The 19209-nt window shown below is 52.3% G+C and overlaps 8 protein-coding genes across 8 annotated transcripts; 3 read left to right on the top strand and 5 right to left on the bottom strand.

Annotated features, from left to right (window-relative positions):
* Positions 1 to 185: 185 nt before the first annotated feature.
* On the bottom strand, positions 186 to 1719 carry An01g09950 (uncharacterized protein; the record flags this gene model as incomplete). Its single annotated transcript, XM_001389378.1, has 2 exons — positions 186 to 1394; positions 1471 to 1719. 2 exons carry the CDS (start codon positions 1717 to 1719, stop codon positions 186 to 188), a joined length of 1458 nt encoding a protein of 485 aa, XP_001389415.1.
* A 1403-nt stretch (positions 1720 to 3122) lies between these two features.
* Positions 3123 to 4762, bottom strand: An01g09940 (uncharacterized protein; the record flags this gene model as incomplete). The annotated part of the gene is made up of 5 exons (XM_001389377.3): positions 3123 to 3172; positions 3240 to 3322; positions 3376 to 4140; positions 4190 to 4387; positions 4440 to 4762. 5 exons carry the CDS (start codon positions 4760 to 4762, stop codon positions 3123 to 3125), a joined length of 1419 nt encoding a protein of 472 aa, XP_001389414.3.
* Positions 4763 to 5167: 405 nt separating this feature from the next.
* An01g09930 (uncharacterized protein) lies at positions 5168 to 6666 on the top strand (the record flags this gene model as incomplete). The annotated part of the gene is made up of 2 exons (XM_001389376.1): positions 5168 to 5504; positions 5576 to 6666. 2 exons carry the CDS (start codon positions 5168 to 5170, stop codon positions 6664 to 6666), a joined length of 1428 nt encoding a protein of 475 aa, XP_001389413.1.
* A 2740-nt stretch (positions 6667 to 9406) lies between these two features.
* On the bottom strand, positions 9407 to 11596 carry An01g09920 (uncharacterized protein; the record flags this gene model as incomplete). The annotated part of the gene is made up of 3 exons (XM_059750801.1): positions 9407 to 9927; positions 10207 to 10748; positions 10878 to 11596. The coding sequence occupies 3 exons, from the start codon at positions 11594 to 11596 to the stop codon at positions 9407 to 9409; spliced, it is 1782 nt and encodes a 593-aa protein (XP_059599726.1).
* An 823-nt stretch (positions 11597 to 12419) lies between these two features.
* An01g09910 (uncharacterized protein) lies at positions 12420 to 13998 on the top strand (the record flags this gene model as incomplete). Its single annotated transcript, XM_059750793.1, has 5 exons — positions 12420 to 12450; positions 12509 to 12543; positions 12592 to 12980; positions 13032 to 13674; positions 13747 to 13998. 5 exons carry the CDS (start codon positions 12420 to 12422, stop codon positions 13996 to 13998), a joined length of 1350 nt encoding a protein of 449 aa, XP_059599725.1.
* A 214-nt stretch (positions 13999 to 14212) lies between these two features.
* On the bottom strand, positions 14213 to 14888 carry An01g09900 (uncharacterized protein; the record flags this gene model as incomplete). The annotated part of the gene is made up of 2 exons (XM_001389373.1): positions 14213 to 14734; positions 14793 to 14888. The coding sequence occupies 2 exons, from the start codon at positions 14886 to 14888 to the stop codon at positions 14213 to 14215; spliced, it is 618 nt and encodes a 205-aa protein (XP_001389410.1).
* A 757-nt stretch (positions 14889 to 15645) lies between these two features.
* An01g09890 (uncharacterized protein) lies at positions 15646 to 16448 on the bottom strand (the record flags this gene model as incomplete). The annotated part of the gene is made up of 2 exons (XM_001389372.3): positions 15646 to 16343; positions 16400 to 16448. 2 exons carry the CDS (start codon positions 16446 to 16448, stop codon positions 15646 to 15648), a joined length of 747 nt encoding a protein of 248 aa, XP_001389409.1.
* Positions 16449 to 17361: 913 nt separating this feature from the next.
* On the top strand, positions 17362 to 19075 carry An01g09880 (uncharacterized protein; the record flags this gene model as incomplete). The annotated part of the gene is made up of 2 exons (XM_001389371.3): positions 17362 to 17422; positions 17517 to 19075. The coding sequence occupies 2 exons, from the start codon at positions 17362 to 17364 to the stop codon at positions 19073 to 19075; spliced, it is 1620 nt and encodes a 539-aa protein (XP_001389408.3).
* Positions 19076 to 19209: the final 134 nt, after the last annotated feature.

Raw genomic sequence — 19209 nt, 5'->3', positions numbered from 1 at the left:
GAATGATTTAGCCGGCATTAGGAAGAACCTGGAATGTTTGCATTTAGCAATTAAAACAAGATAGTTAAACATTGGCATTGTCTTCGAAGTAGAGTTTCGCTCAGGCACCGGGTAAATGTGCCCTTTCTATGGCGTGACATCGCTTGGGAAATATGAAGCCATCCCCGTCCAAATGGGGTAACCGTCTACTGCAGCACATTCACCGTCTCTTCCCTCAACAACTCGCCCAAAACACCAGCCACATCCTCCACCTCTTCCAAATTCAACACAATCTCCTCGATCTTCTTCTGCCTCTCTTCCGAAATTACCCCCTTCGTCACAGCCCGCCACTTCTGCAACACCTCCTCATTCGTCACCCCAGGATGGACTCCCTTCGGAGCCTTCAACAACTTCTCCACCACCTCCCCATCCTCAAACGTGATCTTGACCCTCTGCGCCCACGTATTATCCAGCTCCTTGGCCTCCCGACATTCCACCAGCCTAATCACATCCCATAACTCCTCCCGATTCAACATGCCCGGCGCAAACTGCCCCGGCACAATCTCCCCATCCAGAACCTGCAACGCCACCGCATACGGTATACTCATCTGCGCCGCCGTGGCGGTGGCTGGCTTCTCCGGTGCCCAGCCACCCTTCTTCATCGCGGCCCTCGCCATCTCCGCCTCAATCTTGACGATTTTCTTCCACTCACCCATCTTCGCAGGATACATGGCCTGCAGGTCCTTAATACAATCCACCGTACAATGCGACACCGCGCACAGCGCATGCAACTTCTGCTTGATCTTCTTGGTCTGCCACACTTCCCCTAATCCCTTGCAGACCTCCTCCGGGTAATACTTGCGCTCCGTCTCCGCCCCGTACGAAAACATCTTCAAGAACCCACCATACTCGCGATCAAAGATCTCCTTGATCCCCGTAAACCCCTGCTTCGCCAAATAGGTGGCGAGTACTCCGCTCCGCGATGCAAACCCATGCTGCATGCGCTTCACCATGCTCTCAAACTGCACCGACATGAGCCCGCAGGCCTGCGTGCACGCCATGCCCAGTGCATCTTCGATCTGCGCGGCGGGAAGATTCAGGAGCTTGGAGACGGCTGCTGCGGAGGCAGCAGGACCGAAGATGGCACCGCAATGCCATCCAATGGTGAGCATGTGCGTTCCGCCCAGGGCGTAGCCGACGCGAGGGCCAGTTTCGCAGCCAGCGACTGTGGCGGTAATGAAGTCATTCCCGCTGATAGGGCGAGTCGAGCCGCCATGCTCCTGCTCTGCAGCTGCGAGGATCGCTGGGAGGATGACGGACATGGTGTGTATGGGGGCCTCGACGTGGATGTCGTCAAGGTCGAAGCCTTGGAGGAAGGTGCTGTTCAGGAGGGCGGCGGCATTGGGGGAGAGGGTCTATCAGTCTCATTAGTTTCTTGTCCTTTACTCATCTGTTTGGGAAGGGAAGTTTGATCAGAAGGGAATGGAATACCTCATTCCATCCGATAACGGTACATTTTCCCTGACCCTCAATGGTAGTGATAGCATCATGCGCCTTGACGGACCAGGGGAGTCGTGCACCCAGTAGAGCACAGGCTAATCCATCGAGAATGAGGTATTTGGCTCGTTCGCGAACTTCGACGGGAATAGACTCCGGAGTGAGGTCTTCCAACCAGGTGGAGAGAGTGTGGGTTATGGGAGTGCTGGTGGAATTGGCGGGGGTTGGTGTGAGAGTGGTCATTCTGGCTGGGTTCTATTATGTATCAAGTGACTGGAGGGCAGGTAAATGATGAGAAATGATTGATGGAAATAAACAACGGGAAGAGTATGATGCTGCTGGGAAGAATGCTTGGCGAGGGGAAAGTGGAAGTTAGTTATAGCCTTACGGGGAATATGAATAAGATACCTAACAACAAAAGAAAAAGAACGGAAGAAACAATGTACTCTGTACGTAAGGTACTTTCGGTGATTCCGATCATCTTCAATATTTCGGTTCAATTTCTGGATACTCTTTCCAAACTATTTCTTGAACTATAATCTACTATCTAGGAGTTTTCGGGCACGGAGTTTAGACGCGGCTCAGAAATGCCCGGATCGACTGTTCAGCTATCCACTAAATTATATAAGTGACATATATACGTTTTAAGTAGCAATAGTCCAATTGATATGCAAGATTAGTATTTGTTTTGTAGAATTGACTTGTCACTGTGGGTCACTTATTGCTTGTTTCCGGCGTGTCGATCACTTCCGCCCGATTGGAACTAGTGAAGTTTACCATTATACGAGATAAGGCTACCTATGCAGAACCACTATCGACGAGCTTAGGAATTAAATTTTAAGACTACAGGCATATTTTTGGGTTATGTGGAGTTGGAAACAAAAGAAATGGGATGGATTCTGGCGGTGGTTTCTGCCCAGCAGGCATATACCGATGGTCTACATTATTCTGATGTCTATATGTTGCTTAGTTATGGAAATATATATTGAAACTAAAGTCAAAAGGTCGGTTGTAAGAGGCTGGTGGCAAGTTGTAGTTCGTGGAGAGGTGGGTTAGGCGTTTTTGGTTAAACAATTAAAGTTGACGAAGCAGAAGATGATCTAAAGAGAGATTTCCTGTATAGCCCTATAGGGCATGAAGACTACTCATTGAGACTATGAAGCTTCTTCCCCTACGAAGCAACGCAAGAGTGACTACAGAGAGAGTCCTGTGGACTTGGCTTTGCAAAGTTTATTTTACTTTATATCACTACCAGTGCTCTTGGGATGTCTGCTGCTGCAAACATTGATTATCGGCTACTGCCAGTCTACTATGATTCTGAACATAATTCATATGTATCATCTTATAATTGCCAAATATGGATATTAAGCAGCTACCTCAGACATAGAAACTACTTACATCGATAGTATTGTTCTTTCAGGTACCACTAATCGACAGTCAATATGATGATTATCACTGCATGTATTGTTCCAAAATAAAAATGCACCAACTGCCAGTGTATTTAAGAAGAAAAGGAGCAGTCTGTTGAAAAAGTATTAACCACTAATGAGTATAGCGCAAACTATGAAGTAACCAAGACCCAGACCCGAAAACAATAGACTCCTATGATGACCCATTCTGTACAATCCCATCCCTATCCCCTATCCCTAGTTCGGCACGTACACCTGTAGTGGCCGCCACAAATCCGGTGCACGTTCTACATTCGTTAGTTTTCTCTCTTTTGGGAGAATGAGATTGAGAAAAAAAAAAAAAAAAAAACATACCAGTCTGTTCCTTCCAGTGTGCCATCACACCCGACACCCGTGCAGTCGCCGCCAGCACCGTCGCAAATTGGGAGTCAATGCCCCTGCGTCGATTAGTAGACATTCTCTGAAAAAGAAAAACTGGCTGAATACTTACAGTGCCGTGTACACGAAGCTACCGTACAAGTCCGCATTTGCTTGCAAGTTACGCTTGACAAAGTACTCGTGTGTGCTGGCAATCCGGTCGATCTCCATGGCCACCTGGAGCACAGGGTCCATCTCGCGAATGTCGCGATCCCGCGTCAGCTCGTCCAGCATCTCGCGCACGTACTTCGCCCGCGGGTCCACCTGCTTGTAGATCCGATGGCCGTACCCGGATAACCGGCACTCCTTGTTTATGACCTTCTCAATCAACTTGGGCACATTTTGTGGCCCACCAATCTCCCGCATTCCTCGGTACGCCGCGTCGATGGCACCTCCGTGCAATAGTCCGTAACCAGACATACAGCACGCGGCCATTGCCGAAAGTGGGTCTGCCAGGGAGGATGAGACGTGAAGGAAAGCTGACGTGGAGTTGGTCATCTCATGGTCCGCATACAGAGACCACGCCTTCGTCAGGATCTCCGCTGCCTTCTCCCGCGTGACGGCTGGGTTGTTATCCACATACCGGCCCATCCACAAGATGTTCTCGATGTAGCTCAGGTTCGGGTCGGCCATGCGGAGCTCCTCCCCCTTCATGTGGCAGTGGGCTATCGATCCGGCTATCGCCGTGACTGCTAGTGTGCGGATGATCTGCTCATCGACCATTTCTGGGCGTCGGTTGTACAAATTGGCACCCGCATGGGCCGGAATGAGCTCGGGTTGATCTGCCAGATACCCCGTCAAGACCGCGCAGAGAATGACCATAGGAGGAGTGTTGCGTCTGCTTCAAGGTTAGTGGCATGCGTAGCGAAGAGAAGGGGCGGACTTACGGGAAAGTGGCCACAAGCTGCTTCACGTTCTCCGGCACCACCATCATCGCCTCGGCAATTCGCCGCTGGAAGCGCAGACGCTGCTCGGGTGTGGGTAGCGAGCCCCAGATGAGAAGGTGGGTAATTTCCTCGTAGCTCTTTCCAATGAGCGAGGCCAGGGGGTGGCCCCGGTACAGGATGACGCCCTCGTTGCCATTGCTACCTCAGTCAGTAAAGCAAAGATTGACCAGCGAAGAAAAGACAAGCATACATGTAGGTGATACTGGACATTTTGACGGCTGTGTTGCGGTACCCTGGGTCGATCAACCTGAGTCCATCCTCGAATTGCTGCCGCGGGCTTTTTCCTGCACGGTCAACGCAGATCTGACGGAATCCCATAGCCGGTACCGAGTTGCGCACGATGGGAATCGTATACTTCGATCCCGTCCGGTTATCCCGCACTGTCAATGTGCCTTCACGCTCGCCAGGTAGTTCCTGCTCCAGTAGGGCGTTGATGTAGTTACCCTGCAAGGGCAACAGGCTCTTGCCTGCATCGAAGAGACGGCCCAGCCAAGATGCCAGTGTGTATGCCATGTTGTAGAAGGGAATCGGATGAGTCTGCGAAGGATTGTCGCTGCTGTTGTCCTGATTCTGTTGGGGTTTGTCGGGCTCTGAAGCACATATTTGTACCTTGTCTGGCATGGCAGCAGCCATCTGTCCGAGACCATGCAGTCTCGGACGGAATAGTTCAAAAGGACGAATGGATACGCCGAGATAGACTGTCAAGCTTTGGTCCATCGACTAGTGACAGCCCACAGAGACTATCACCGGCGATCGAAAGGCATCTGGCTGACACGGTCTGCCCGACGGAGCATAAAAGGGCGGTTCCCTTTGCGGTCTGTTTCGTTCGCCATCACTCTCGTCACTTCCTGGGCCAATCCAAACTTTTCTTCCGAAACCTATCTACTCAAAAGCCTTTCCGTGCACACTCCGAGGACCATGTCTTCCACTTCCGATCGACAGTATGACGAAACGATAACTCGCCTAGTTGAGTATGTTTATCACTACGAAGTGACCAGCGACCTCGCTATCCTACGGGCCCGCTATGCCCTCATGGATGCTCTTGGTTGCGCGCTGGAGACTCTTCAGCAAAGCCCCGAGTGTCGCGCTCTGATCGGCCCATACACACCAGGTCTGGTCGCCCCTTATGGGTTCAAGCTGCCGGGCACCTGCCACCAACTTGATCCAGTCAAGGGTGCCTTTGATATGGCAACCTTGATTCGCTTCCTGGACCACAACGATGCATACCCTGGTGCTGAATGGGGCCACCCGTCTGGTATGCCCGTCTGCGGGATCTACGCTCCCAGAAGCTTGGTTGAATATAGGGCTAACCGATCGACAAAACAGATAACCTGGGCGCCATCTTGGCGGTCACAGATTGGCTCAGCCGTACAGGCGCCACCAGCCAGCCACTGACCGTCCGGACGGTCCTGATCGCGATGATCAAAGCCTACGAGATTCAAGGCTGCTACCAGATCCGCAATGCCTTCAACAAGGTGGGCCTAGATCATACGCTACTCGTGAAGATCGCCTCCACAGCTGTTGTAGCTTGGTTGATGGGTCTGACGGAGAAACAAGCCGCCGTCGCGCTCTCCCATGCGTGGGCTGATGGCCACCCTCTGCGCATTTTCCGTCAAAGTCCTAATGCGGGGCCACGCAAGGGCTGGGCCGCTGGAGATGCCGCCATGCGTGCTGTACACTTGTGCTTACTAGCTCGCGCCGGCCAGCCAGGCATTCCCAGCGCGCTAACTGAGCCGGAATGGGGGTTTCTCGCTGTCAGCTTTGGGGGCAAAGAGCTGCAGCTGCCACGTCCTTTCAAGACCCGGGTGATGGAGGAAGTTTTCTTCAAACTCATCACTGCAGAGGGCCACGGCATCTCCGCAGTTCAGGCGGCCATGGCGCTGGCTGAGACCATGGCCAGCAGGGGGATCGATCCTGCTACTGAAATCAGTCGCATCGATATCCGCACGCATGAAGCGGCTGTACGCATCATCGACAAGCAAGGCCCGCTCACCAATGCGGCCGACCGCGATCACTGCATGCGGTACATGGTCTCGGTGGTGTTGTTGAAGAACGCGATCATCGAAGCAGAGGACTACCACGATTCGAGCGTGTGGGCCCATGATCCGCGTGTTGAGGCCCTACGCCAGCGGATCCATATGGCCGAAGACCCGCAGTTCACCTACGGCTACCACCACAAAAAGGCGGCCGCCAGCGGACTCACCGTCTTTCTGACCAACGGGGAGCAGTTAGACGAAGTAGTCGTCGAATACCCAATCGGGCATCCGATGCACGAAGATACTTTGCCTAAGGTGCGCGCCAAGTTTGAGCGAAACATGCAGGGCCTGTTCACGGCCGAGGAGACAAGCCGGGTGATCGACGCGATCCATCAGGACAAACTTCCGGTGCATCGATTGGTCGACCTGCTGGGCCGATGATCGCTACTAATCGCTAGTACGGGAACAGGTGGATTTTGGACAGGAGCTTGACGAGCTTGGCGAGTCTTCGCTGCTGGGTTTTTGGAACGATAGTGCATATAGTATCAACCCGGTCGAGAATAGACCGGTATGATCAATTTGATTAGTATAATTCAGTGATGTGATGTGCGGTGGGTGTGATCCTGCATGATAAAAGTGTGATAGCAATGCGACCCCTACAATTTGCTTCTTCAAGTACAGTCTCTGGCTGCAAATTTGTTCAAGTTCCGAAAAACGAATAGTTTAGCATTCTCGCTATTGAGCGCCAGCCACCACCTTCAGTTTGCCCAGAATATCAATGTACTCAATATTTACCGTATTCTTCAGTGGCGTTATAACAGCCAGCGCGTCCAGGGTCTCGTCAGACACCCGGAGAATGGTTCCAAAAAGCGTAGTAGGAGGCCTAAGCCCAATAGTATAAGCTGGTACTGCCGATGAGTGCGGTATTCTCCTAAATTGTCTGGCGCTTTGGCCCTGGTTGCATTGCGACTCCTTTTCTCGTGATCCTCCTGCAGCCGATCTATCAGTGTTGTAAGCCATGGGCTTCGATAAGCTTCAAAGCGCGGATTAAACCCACGCCGAGAAATACTCCGCAGGAGGGCCTCCGAGGTAGTGAAGATGAGTAGAATCCAATAGGGCAATAGCGGGAAATTGGGGAAGGTATTGTGGGTCTCTGAAACCCATAGTCATGATGCTCCCTCTTCTAGTAGCACCTCTTCTTTGCTTTGGAATTATCCCCGATACGCGTCGTCACAAACATTTGACTTGCCGGCAATATTTTCCCCCCTCTCTTTTCTGCGAGTTATCCGAAAATCCACCATGCCGTTACACTGTAGATCCGGTTCTCTTTGCAGGGAAACACATCTGACAGGTATCAGACCATTACAGATCGCGCCGACAAGGGTGCATTTCACCGCCGCAGGGGTACCATTTAGACCCTGGGCTAGGCCCCGACGCTCTCCGCAAGACAGTCGCCACCGCGCTCGAGCGCCACCTGCTGAACTAGATGCAACTTCACTTTTGTAATATTGGATACACTTCGAATCTCGTATTCCGTATGATGAAGTGCTGCATACGGGCTGACATCCTATCCAGAAATGCCAAAATTAACATGGGGTTCCAGAAGATTTGGGTGTACTGTCTGTCCGATCTTCAACCACGACAATTGATCTGCAAGACCAGCTTTTGCGAATCGTTTCTCCTCCTTTTCACGCTCCCGAAACGCCTTCTTGTAGATGATAGCTTCACTAATAGTGCAGGCTATTGATTCTGCCACTGGCTTCCTTCTTTGGTAAAGTGTTCAAAGTGGGCGGTCACCAGCTGCTAGAGTTCTCGAATGACTACCAGAAAGCCCAGTATCGCGTTACTATTCGCGTACAATTGAGGTCGCTCCTTGATCTGCAGCTCATTTTCGAACGCGGTTTCAGCGAGCTGTTGCTGGGTCCAGGGCCTATGTACTCCGTATTGAGAAGGAGGCCGTGCAAGCGTGTAACATCCTCTGCGAGCAGAATGCCCAGGCTCTGAAAAACTTCCTTTCACGACTAGGCGGACTCACTAGCGACAGGACCGAAATTATTGACCAGCTGCTCAGTGTGATCCTTGCAGGCCGTGACACCACTGCCGGTCTCCGTTATGTTCCATGTCGTCGCTCGTCGTCTAGATGTCAAGGTCGAGGGTGCCCGCAGAAGTAGCCAACTTAGAGGGCAGGCAGTCATCTCTTTGTGAACTCCGTGGCCTGGAATATGTGTCGTAGGTGGTCAGTGAAAGCGCGCTCTTCCTATCAGTCTTTCATTCCCATAATGCGACCTGTCCTGACGAAACTTGTACAGCTTTGGGTCATTACCATATTCTCAATGGGAACTTTCGTAGGGCAGTCAACGACACCGTGCTTCCAAAAGGTGGCGGGCCAGATGGGTAAGCGCCATCTCTCGGGACGTAAAAATCACTTTCGATGTGCGTAGGCTTCATTGGAGACCGGATGGCTACAACCCGAACAAGGACCGGTTCAGACCAGGACGAAGGAACATAGCTGCGACCTGGATGAACGTATCTGCAATTTGGATGGGGTGGGCACGTAAATCTATCGGACAACAATTTGCTTTGACACAGGTGGCCTACACCACCGTTCTGTTGGCGCAGCGGTTCAAGCGGCTCGGATGGGGATATACAAAATGACGTGAGGAGGAATTGACCATCATGTTGGCGAGGCGGTACGGACGCTGGTAAGATTTCGCTGCCTAGTAGGTGTTGTAGAAGGATCAGCTACTGTGATCAACATATGAGATAGGATTTGATGTACTTCACGAGTAGATATATATATTGTATCAGCATACCTTTTGGCATACCAACAGTAAAGCATAGGAGATACTGAGTCAACGGTAACTGGACAGTACTACTCACCAATGATAGAAGCAAGGAACTGAGAGAAAGAGAGAGGAAGGATGGCAAGTCCAACCAAGTGGACTGCACCTGACCACACTAGGCCGAGCAAGGCACCTCAACACGAACAGTGCAATGCTTCCTGAAAGTCTAATACAGCACAAGATAGTTGAAAATCGCTATTGAGCATGATCTGCGGCGGGTTTTGATAGTTATGTATTCAGCCCGGGCCACTCTTTCAAGACGAAAGGGTCACCAGACTGGCCTGCATGTGTTCGGGATAACTATATACACTTTGTCCGAGAACTACCTAACATCAATGTCATTGTGCGCTGGGCTTGGAGGCCTTAGTCCCACCCGTCTTCACTTCCTTCTCCAGCAGGTCCAATGCAGATGCATAGCGTGCCTTGACCTCCTTCATATTGTCCAATTTGAATTGCACCTTTCCAACCTTGGTGGACCGAGTGATCTTTCCATCCGAGCCCTTGGCGATCTGGCTTGCGAACCACTTGCCCTCTCGGTGTGCCACAAGCGTCCATGCCGATCCTTTCTGACCAGCTCGAGCTGTACGACCAACTCGGTGCACGTAGGTAGTAATGCTAGCTGGCACATCGTAGTTGACAACATGGGTCAGTGACCGTAGGTCTAGACCACGCGAGGCCCGGTCCGTTGCAATAATCACGGAGATCTTGCCCCGGCGGTAAGCTGTGAGGGTCTTGCGCGAAGCGGACGATTTGTTGGATTTAATGATCGTGCCAATGCGGTCAGAGAGGGAGGGTTCGAGGAGTGCCAACAGGCGAGCCAGTCGTGATGCGGATTCAGATGACTTCGTGAAGACCAGAACTGTGGTCTGCGAAGGCCCTTGTCGGTCCGACTTTTCGTCCTCTGATTCAGAATCGCTGTCCGACGACTCTGAATCATCGCTCGACTCGTCCTCCGAGGTATCCTCAGAGTCTGTGGACGAGTCAGAACTTGTATCAGAGTCAGAATCCGAGTCTGAGTCGGAATCGGAATCTTCAGAGCTAGACACGTCCGACGCGTCATCGGAATCCGATTCAGAGCTTGATTCGTCGGAATCAGAATCATCAGATTCAGAAGCGTCGTGCACAGAAGGCTTGATACTCTTAGTCTCAAGCTTGATGTGGGACAGCAGAAGGCGCAGGAGATAAAGCGGCTTCTGCGACCCATCTCCAACCGATACGGTGTGCTCCTCTAGGGTAGGCGGGAGCGTAAACTGTTCGTCTGACGGTGCAACGCCACCGCTCTCATCTTCTGTTGCAGCGGCATCGGAGCCGATGACGACTAGCTTGGGGTTCGCAAGACGCAGAGAGTTAAGCTTCGTCACATCTCTAGTCATAGTGGCACTCAAAACGACTTTCCTTGGTTCCTTGCTTTGGATCGGCAAGCCAAGCCCGGACAGAAAGTTTCCACTAAACCCGAATGCATCAGGGGCTTTCCGGGCGTCCAGGGAGGTCATCACGACGTCCACCCATTCCTGGAAACTTTCATTTAGTAGTCGATCTGCCTCGTCAATGACAAGCCATTCGAGATTCTTAAGAGTGAAACCTTTGGTATAGCGAAGATGATCGACCAGACGACCGGGAGTACAGATTAAGATGTCGACATTAGGCTCTGACCGGTGAACGTAGCCTGGCAGAGACTCGCTTAGATCACCAGCGTCTGAGATGTAGTCCTGCAAATTGAAGTTCGTCCAATCATCACCTGTCAGTTGCACGTTCTGGCGAAGCTTGAATGTCGCAGGGCCATAGACCTGATCAACGCGCATCAACGACCGCTGCTCGTCTTTGATCGCAACGTTTCCAACTGCCGACGCGACGCGGAGGCCGGATCCAGCGGCACAGAGTTCACAAGCTTCTCTGGCCTGCTTCACCAGCTCTCGAGTAGGTACCACGATGAGTCCTCGTAACCGAGGCGCAGGGAGCGGCTTCAAGGCCGTGACCAATGGTAGAACGTAGGACAAAGTTTTTCCTGAACCAGTAGCAGCGGAGATGCAAAGGTCTCCTGGGTGGTTCGTAGGTCCTTGCAGGAGGAGAGGAATGACGGTTGACTGCACGGCAAATGCTTCACGATAGCCGTTGTCTTCCAGAACTCGGAGGAGGCTAGAGTCGATTCCTAAATCGGCGAATTTGCGTCGTTCCTGAGCCGATGCACGGAGGGGATTGGCCAGCCACGGCGGCAGCGAGGAGTAAGTTGGCATCTCATCCTGCTCAGGCGCTGCCTCTGGTTGTGGTAACGGCTCCAGACCTTGTGCTATAACTGGCTCTGCTGTCGTTGGCTCAGTGGAATCTTCATCCTTCGTGCTTTCTCTTGTCTTTTCCAGCTCCCGTGCTTTCTTCGACCTCTCAAACTTGGACAGGATGCCGGCAAATTTGTTCTTCGTAGGTTTGTCGTCGTCATTCTCTGTCGCTGCGGGCTCAGAACTCTTTCGGCCTTTCTTTGTCCCTTTGGCTTGTTCCTCTTTAACTTCTTCAGAGTCGTCCGCATCCTTCATATCGACATCTCCCTCAACTGCATCGCTAATTGTTCCGCTTTTCCGCTTTCCATCCTTCGACTTCTTCTTTTTCTTAGTGAGGCTGTCGTCTTGGTTTGCAGTAGTCGTTTGGCCGCCGACCGGCGAGACAGCACTCTCTTTCTGGGGCGAAGTCTCTTGAACAGCACTGCGGCTTGCAGCTCCCGAGTGCTTTTTCTTCTTCCGGCTTTCTTTGACTGGGGTATCGTTGGATGGAGAACCCTGATTCTTCTTGGATTTCTTGGTCGGGGTCGGTGTGGATATAGCGGTGGCGGAGCCATCAAGATCTCTCTTTCTTTTTTGGGACTTCTTGGCGCTCGACGGAGTTCCTGAGCTTATGCGGGCAGGATCGTGAGATGCAGAGCGATCACCGGCCATGATCGCGGCGGTAGCGCAGGGTCAGCGCGAGGTTGACAAGGGAAAAGGGGACTGCAAGGTTGGGTCGGTGTTGCCAGAGCAGCTCCGAAGATTAAACATCAATATTTCTTTTCCAGCGGGGAATCTTTTCCCGGCAGAACCTCCCCACCGCCCCCACCGCCGCCCGGGTCTGGACCAATCCGGGCTTCATCGCGTCTATCCATCGCCGCAGCTTCGATCGACGGCCATCTGCTCATCCCCCTGACGCTGGTCTGGTCCGAACATGGATATGCTGGAAACAGCCCCCTCATGGCTATTGTTGAAGGCGTCATTTGGGTAGCTTAGCGACTACCGACTGTCACTATGACATACAACATTGCGTGAGTGCCTGCTTGCGTTCTGAACAATCAATCAATCAAGGTTGGCCTACTAATCAACGGCCCACAGTATGGTCAGTGACTTTTTCTTTCCCCAACCAGGTCAGTCGTTCTGTCTCATTCTCTTGTCTCTCCGACGACCAGCTACTGATGGTCCCAGGCGGGATTGAAAGTCACATCTATCAGCTATCGACCGTAAGATTGCTAGACCTCTCGCTCGAGCCAACGCTTATCGCTCTATAGAAGCTTATCGATCGCGGCCATAAAGTCATCATCATCACCCATGCCTACAAGGGACGCACTGGCGTTCGCTATCTCACCAATGGGCTCAAAGTTTACCATGTCCCCTTCTTCGTGATCTACCGGGAGTCGACCATGCCGACGGTCTTCTCATTCTTCCCTATCTTTCGAAACATAGTGATTCGTGAGCAAATTCAAATTGTACATGGCCATGCAAGTTTGAGCAGCTTTTGTCACGAAGCTATTCTTCATGCCCGGACGATGGGCCTCCGTACGGTTTTCACCGACCATTCGCTGTTTGGATTCGCAGATGCAGCATCAATTCTTACCAACAAGCTGCTCAAGTTCATTTTGAGCGACGTAGACCATGTTATTTGTGTCAGCCATACATGGTACGTCAACTACATGGATTATACTGAAAGCATACTAACTTTAAGGGCTAGCAAAGAGAACACGGTGCTTCGAGCCTCGCTAGACCCGTTGATGGTCTCTGTTATTCCCAATGCGGTGGTTGCAGAGAACTTCCGACCACCAGAACCACGGCCAATCGCGCGACTTATGGAGCCCAATGATATTATCACGATCGTTGTCATATCTCGTCTTTTCTACAATAAAGGAACCGATCTCCTTATTGCCGCCATTCCTCGGATCCTTGCCTCTCATCCGAATGTACGGTTCATCATTGCCGGATCAGGACCCAAGGCCATCGATCTCGAACAGATGCTAGAAAGGAATGTATTGCAGGACAAGGTTGAATTGCTTGGTTCGGTGCGACACGAAGAGGTCCGTGACGTGATGATCCGGGGCCACATTTATTTACATCCGAGTTTGACTGAAGCGTTTGGTACTGTCCTTGTGGAAGCTGCAAGCTGTGGTCTCTACGTGGTGTGCACACGCGTCGGTGGCATTCCTGAGGTGCTTCCTCAACACATGACAACTTTTGCGAAACCGGAGGAGGACGATATCGTGCTCGCCACTGGAAAAGCCATCGCAGCATTACGTTCGAACAAAGTCCGCACGGATCGGTTCCATGACCAGGTCAAGATGATGTATTCTTGGACGGATGTAGCTGAGCGTACGGAACGTGTATACCAAGGCATCTCCGGGGACATTAGCCCCGAGGAATTCTACGGCTACTACCCCGGACAGGGATGGGAGGCCGGCCGGGATCGGGTGCGAAGCTTTGCCCTCATTGATCGCCTAAAACGATACTATGGATGCGGAGTGTGGGCAGGCAAGCTGTTTTGCCTCTGCGTGGTGATCGACTTCTTACTTTATGTGTTCTTGGAGATGTGGTTTCCCCGTGCGAATATCGACATTGCGCGCAGCTGGCCCAAGAAAATTAACCGAAAGGAAAACAAACGGCCGGGGTCTACATATAAAGGCGACCGTCTGGGACCTGCATCTTGACATGGTCCTGGCTGCATCCACATTCTCCTTTACACCATGACCACGCCATCTCTTTCTCGACTTGCAATTTTGATTCGCTTATGATACAGACAGAGCACGATACCCATACCGATAGACGCAGGAATATTTTGTTCATTAATACATTGCCGTTAAAATACTTTCTTTATCTTCAAGCATGTTTGAAATCCAATCAAGGTCCAGCCTGTGGTGACGCTCAATGCTTGTGCGTGTTATCCCTCTTAGTCGAAGGCTCGTACTTCCACTCAGCGGCCGCCGTCTCTGCCGGCTCCGGCACGCGATCCTCTGCAGCCAAAGCACCCTTATCACCGCGCTGACCAGGGCGCGCCTCATCGCGCTCCAAACCACGCTGGCTCGGCATGTATCTCTCAAATTTACTTCCGCTGCTAGCTCCAACCTGTTCCAGGCCCGCACTCTGGCCCTTGCGTCCATGCTGTCCATCATGATGAAGCTCGTTGCTAGTCTGGCCCGAACCAGGGTGGCCTAGGCCGCGGTGTACGTCCTGCGATGTAGCGCCCATCAAGGTATCGCTGGCGTTGGTCTTGACAGATTCCTTGCCATGGCTGCGCTCAACATTGGGGTTGAGTGCCTGGCTGCCCACCTCGCCAGTAGGATTAGGTTGGTAGGAGCTGCTGGCGGGCGCGGTACCAGGGGGATGACTCTCGGCGCGGAACTCGGGGACGAAGTCGCTAGGAGCGACCTTTCTTCCTGGTTGGTGCTGTTTCTGTCAGTATAACCTCATGACCAGACATCCATCTTTTTAATGGGATACATACACCGCCCTGCTCCATAGGAGCCGTAGGTTTCACCGAGGGGTGGAATTCACCCTGTTTGTTTGTAGCGACGGAGTCGGGGTTGTTGAAGTGGCTCATGGTTGATGTATATGTCCGGTTGTTATTGCCTGGTGAGAATTCGAGAGAAATTCAGTTCACGATACTGTAGTAACGTAGATTAAACACTGTCGAAATGGATACTAAATAGAACTCAAGCAGACCGTAACTGGAACGCCTATATATACAAACCGAACATTGGGTTGTCACTTTAGGGCTTCACGGGAATGACGTCAAGGTGACCGGCGTTGACTTCATGGCTTGCATGCTTTTCCATCACTTCACTTTCATCGTTCCACTGCTTTGACTGGCATAGACGTCATGCACTAGCATCGAGAATGTTCAGTGCGTCCAATCAGTCCGGTTTTTGGTCGTGTGCTTCCATGGGTTTGGCGGTAACTCTGCAGCATCCGTTATAGTGGGATAGATTGCATGATGGGGGGCGTCTTCGTCAGATGCCGGTGCATGGAATTGGCAGTTTGTTTTGATCTAGGCCTTGGAGTTGATGATGATGTAGTAGGTGCTTTGCAGTGTTGATGCTTTGTTCTGTGTGTGTTGTACTGGGGTATGGTCATTGCTGGATGGATAGCTGTCTACATGGTTGAGGTACAACATGCGCTTATGTATGACAGTTACAGCGAAAGCCAACTGGATAAAGACCAAAGTAAAAAAACAAATGCAATCAAGGTATCTTCCCAATTCACATAACCTCTTGACGCCAGAACTCAAGCCCGAATGACACGATGAAGGAACATGAAAAGAATCGAAATCTTCGCAACAGACCATCTTCCCAAGTCTATCACTTCATTAACGGCGGCCGTCCCTCTTTATTCCACTTGACTCGCGTTTGCACCCACTCCACCGCTTCTTGCACCCCCGACCCCATCAACGCGCTGACCGGCAACACACGACTATCCCTCACCCCGGCCCCAGACTCTCCCTCGAAGACCTTGCGCACGAATCCCTCCTTGATACGGACAACCTCCACCGAATCCTCGCGATCTTGCTTATTGGCAAGCACGAGAATCGGCACACCCGCCACATCCGAATGCTGCAGAACCGACTCCAGCACTTGCCGACACTCGTCGAGCCGACCGAAATCGCTCCCGGGCGCATTGATCCCGACCATTTCCTCGGTGAATGCGCCCGAGTGGCCTCCTGATGGACCGGACGCAGAGCTAGGCCGCCGACTAGGGAGCCGGGTGATATCTGGGTCTTGTCCGACGTCGGCACTGTCGACGACGAAGATAATGGCATGGCAGCTGGTGTAGTAGCTTTGCCAGAGATTCCGCATGGAGATCTGTCCCCCCACATCCCAGATCTTCAGATACATGTCCGGTAAGGAGATGGTCGCGACGTTTTGGCCGACCGTGGGCACGGTTTTGCCGGGGTTAGGGGCGGGAGCGCCATCTGGTCGGGGTTGATAGAGGGCTTTGATTTGCGACAGGAGGGTAGTTTTGCCGGCATTATCAAGGCCAAGGAGGAGTACGGAGTATTCTATTATCATAATATTAGTGCGCGAGGATGGGATTAGGATAAAGACATCTACTCACCCTCCTTGCTAGTAGCGTACATATACAGGGACTTGGCCAGATGATACATGGTTGCGGAGAAGGACTGCGGAGACTAGACCAGATAACCTCCGGTGGACGCAGCCTCGGAATTCCAATTAGAACCGGCGGGACGACAGCTCAGGTAACAGAATCATGGCAGCAGCAGAAGGCTGGATTCTTGAGATATTCCACCTGCTGCTTGATTTGTCTTTTGCGCTTCGATTGGGAGGGACCCTGGCCAGCGCCGATGGCGATAGATTGATGGCCTGGGGGTTCCACGCGTCAGCCGCGTCTCGAACAGGAAGGTAGGGTATAGGGTAGATATGGTGCAGGCCCCAAGCCCTACCTTCCTGAAGAGGCAGACCCCGCAACGTCAAAAGTCATGCATTGTCGATCTCTTCATTGATTAGGAACAGTAATCATTATCCGGGAATGTCGTTATCGCTCCCGACAGGACAGGGCCACGAATGTGCTCTTCCTTTCAACAAAGTCTCTCGAAACCCAGATTGACGGGATCCATTCACCACGGCCTGCCGGGTTGACTGTGGCAGCTAAACTTCCCAACTTCTCGACCCCGGATGCGCCGGTAGCACGGAGCAACGGCCATCATTGGAGGCTGACAAGCAATTGCCCCCCCACGTCCCTTGGCTGGATCCATTTTTACTGAAATAAGTAAGGATTACATAGTCGAGTTGAGGGTCCTGCATTTGTCAGTTTGTCAGCGTCCCCAGGCCTGCCTCGTCCGCTCGCGGAATCGGCATCCCCTCTCCCCCTTCCTCTTCCTATGGTTTCCCTGCAAGCTTAATCCTTCCTTCTTCTTGTCAATGTAACGGCCACTCGATGGCCCTCCGGTTCTCTGCCTTAAGCTGGAGGTAGTGGCTTAACTGTAGATTTTCCAAATACTGTGCGGTTGGGACTTATCAGAGGATTCCTATCGCATGTCGCAAACAGCATGCCCCACGATGGTTGGGCGGACGAAGGCGCAAAAGATGCCTTCATTGGAGACTGACACCATTATCGTCGGTATGTCGCCATTTCGTGCCAACAGAGATGCTAGATTTTTACTTTTAATTCTCCCCCCTGGTCCGTGTTATCGTGCTGATGTGATCCCCCACAGGGAACGGGCCGTCGGCCATGATCTTGTCGTATATTCTTCATGGCCATCTTCCATACTACTGCTCCAATCCTCCCCATCCTGATCCGCTTCTGCATGCGAAGCTCCAGGGTTCCCCGGAGTTGCTCCATGTGGACGTGCACGCTTTGATGGATCATTTCGCCGCCTCGAGACTGTCGTACTCCACACAGGCTCTCCCCGTGAACGTGCTCCTGGACACGCTGGTGCGCCCCAGCGTGGATGTAGAGGAGCTGGAAGCCATCACGAATGTCGAATGGCGGTTCGTGCCCGAAAAGGCCGTTCCCCATTTGGTGTTCGGGAATGCTCAGCATGCAGGGGGTCAGTGGACTGATAATCCCGTGCCTGCCAGCTGGGACATCCAGACCCTAAGCTATGCGTCGATGCTGTCTCTCCCGGGCTATTCGTTTGCTGAGCACCACCGGAAGATTACGGGCAAGGAGCTTCCGGCATATACCCGACCCAGTCGGGAAGAAACAGCAAGTTACTTCCGTACGTACCCCGAGGCGGTTCAGATCGACGACGTGTTCCGGTTCAATGAAACCATATCCGGCATCTCACGAATAGGCGATGGGTTTTACATCCACTCGCACAACATACACTGCAAGCATCTGGTCCTGGCTAGTGGTATATTCACTCAAGTGCTCCAGCCTAGTCCAATGCTGCAGCCTTTGACGTCACTCCAGCCCACTCCGCAGACCCCGCTGCTGGTGATCGGCTCTGGGTTCTCTGCTGCGGATATAATCATCTCTGCGCCGGCGGATCAGAAAATCATCCATGTGTTCAAATGGGATCCGGAAGGGCGGTCGTCACCGCTGCGTGGCTGCCATCACCAAGCATATCCCGAATACGCCGGAGTTTATCGACTGATGAAACGAGCTGCCGTTGCAGCAGACCCTACGAAGAAGCGAGTAAAGCCGCGACGCACTACCTCGATCCCTTTTCTAGAACTTCGCTCGTGGGAAGATATATACGAAGGATTGCCCAACTCGGAAGTTGTCGACGTTGAGATGCAAGAGGACCAGGCCCTCGTTACATTCCGCCAGCCTGACGGGAGCACCATCACCCGTGCCGTCCGCGGGATGGTCTATGCCACTGGCCGACGAGGCACCCTCGACTACCTCGACCGTCCTCTCCTCAACGAAGTACTCGACCACGATGCGACCACAGAAACGAGTCCAATCATCTCTGCCCGGTCTTTGCGCAGCAATGTATATGAGGATATAGAGATCGCGCCAGACGTGTTCATCATCGGCAGCCTCACAGGCGACTCTCTCATTCGCTTTGCGTACGGCAGCTGCGTCCAGGCTGCCGGGAAGTTGGTCGACGCACGCACAGGCAAGGAGCGAGTTCGCAGTGGATCGAACAATACCTCTCGGCCTCAGTCATCGTTGGGGGTCATGCGTGGCATAGATGGACACGATATCTCGCCACCTAGCGAGTTTCGTGCTGTGGATAACGACTGCATGGCGTCGACTTGGCCGCAGAGGGTTATGCCGAATGGCTTGTGGAGATGGCTCTGGAGATGGTTTGACGTGAGGTGATTGATGACAAATGATGCATGATAGATGATAGATGTGATGATGATTGTACATAGCATGTCATTGGTTTTGTTTATAAAGGGAGGATATGTCGTTATTCATGTATAGTTGGCTGAGTTGTTTCATTGATTATGCAT

This window comes from Aspergillus niger (genome assembly GCF_000002855.4).
Source record: "Aspergillus niger supercontig An01".
NCBI classification, from domain to species: Eukaryota; Fungi; Ascomycota; class Eurotiomycetes; order Eurotiales; family Aspergillaceae; genus Aspergillus; species Aspergillus niger.
Note: the sequence above shows the minus strand (reverse complement) of the source record. Positions and strands in the feature narration are given on the sequence as shown.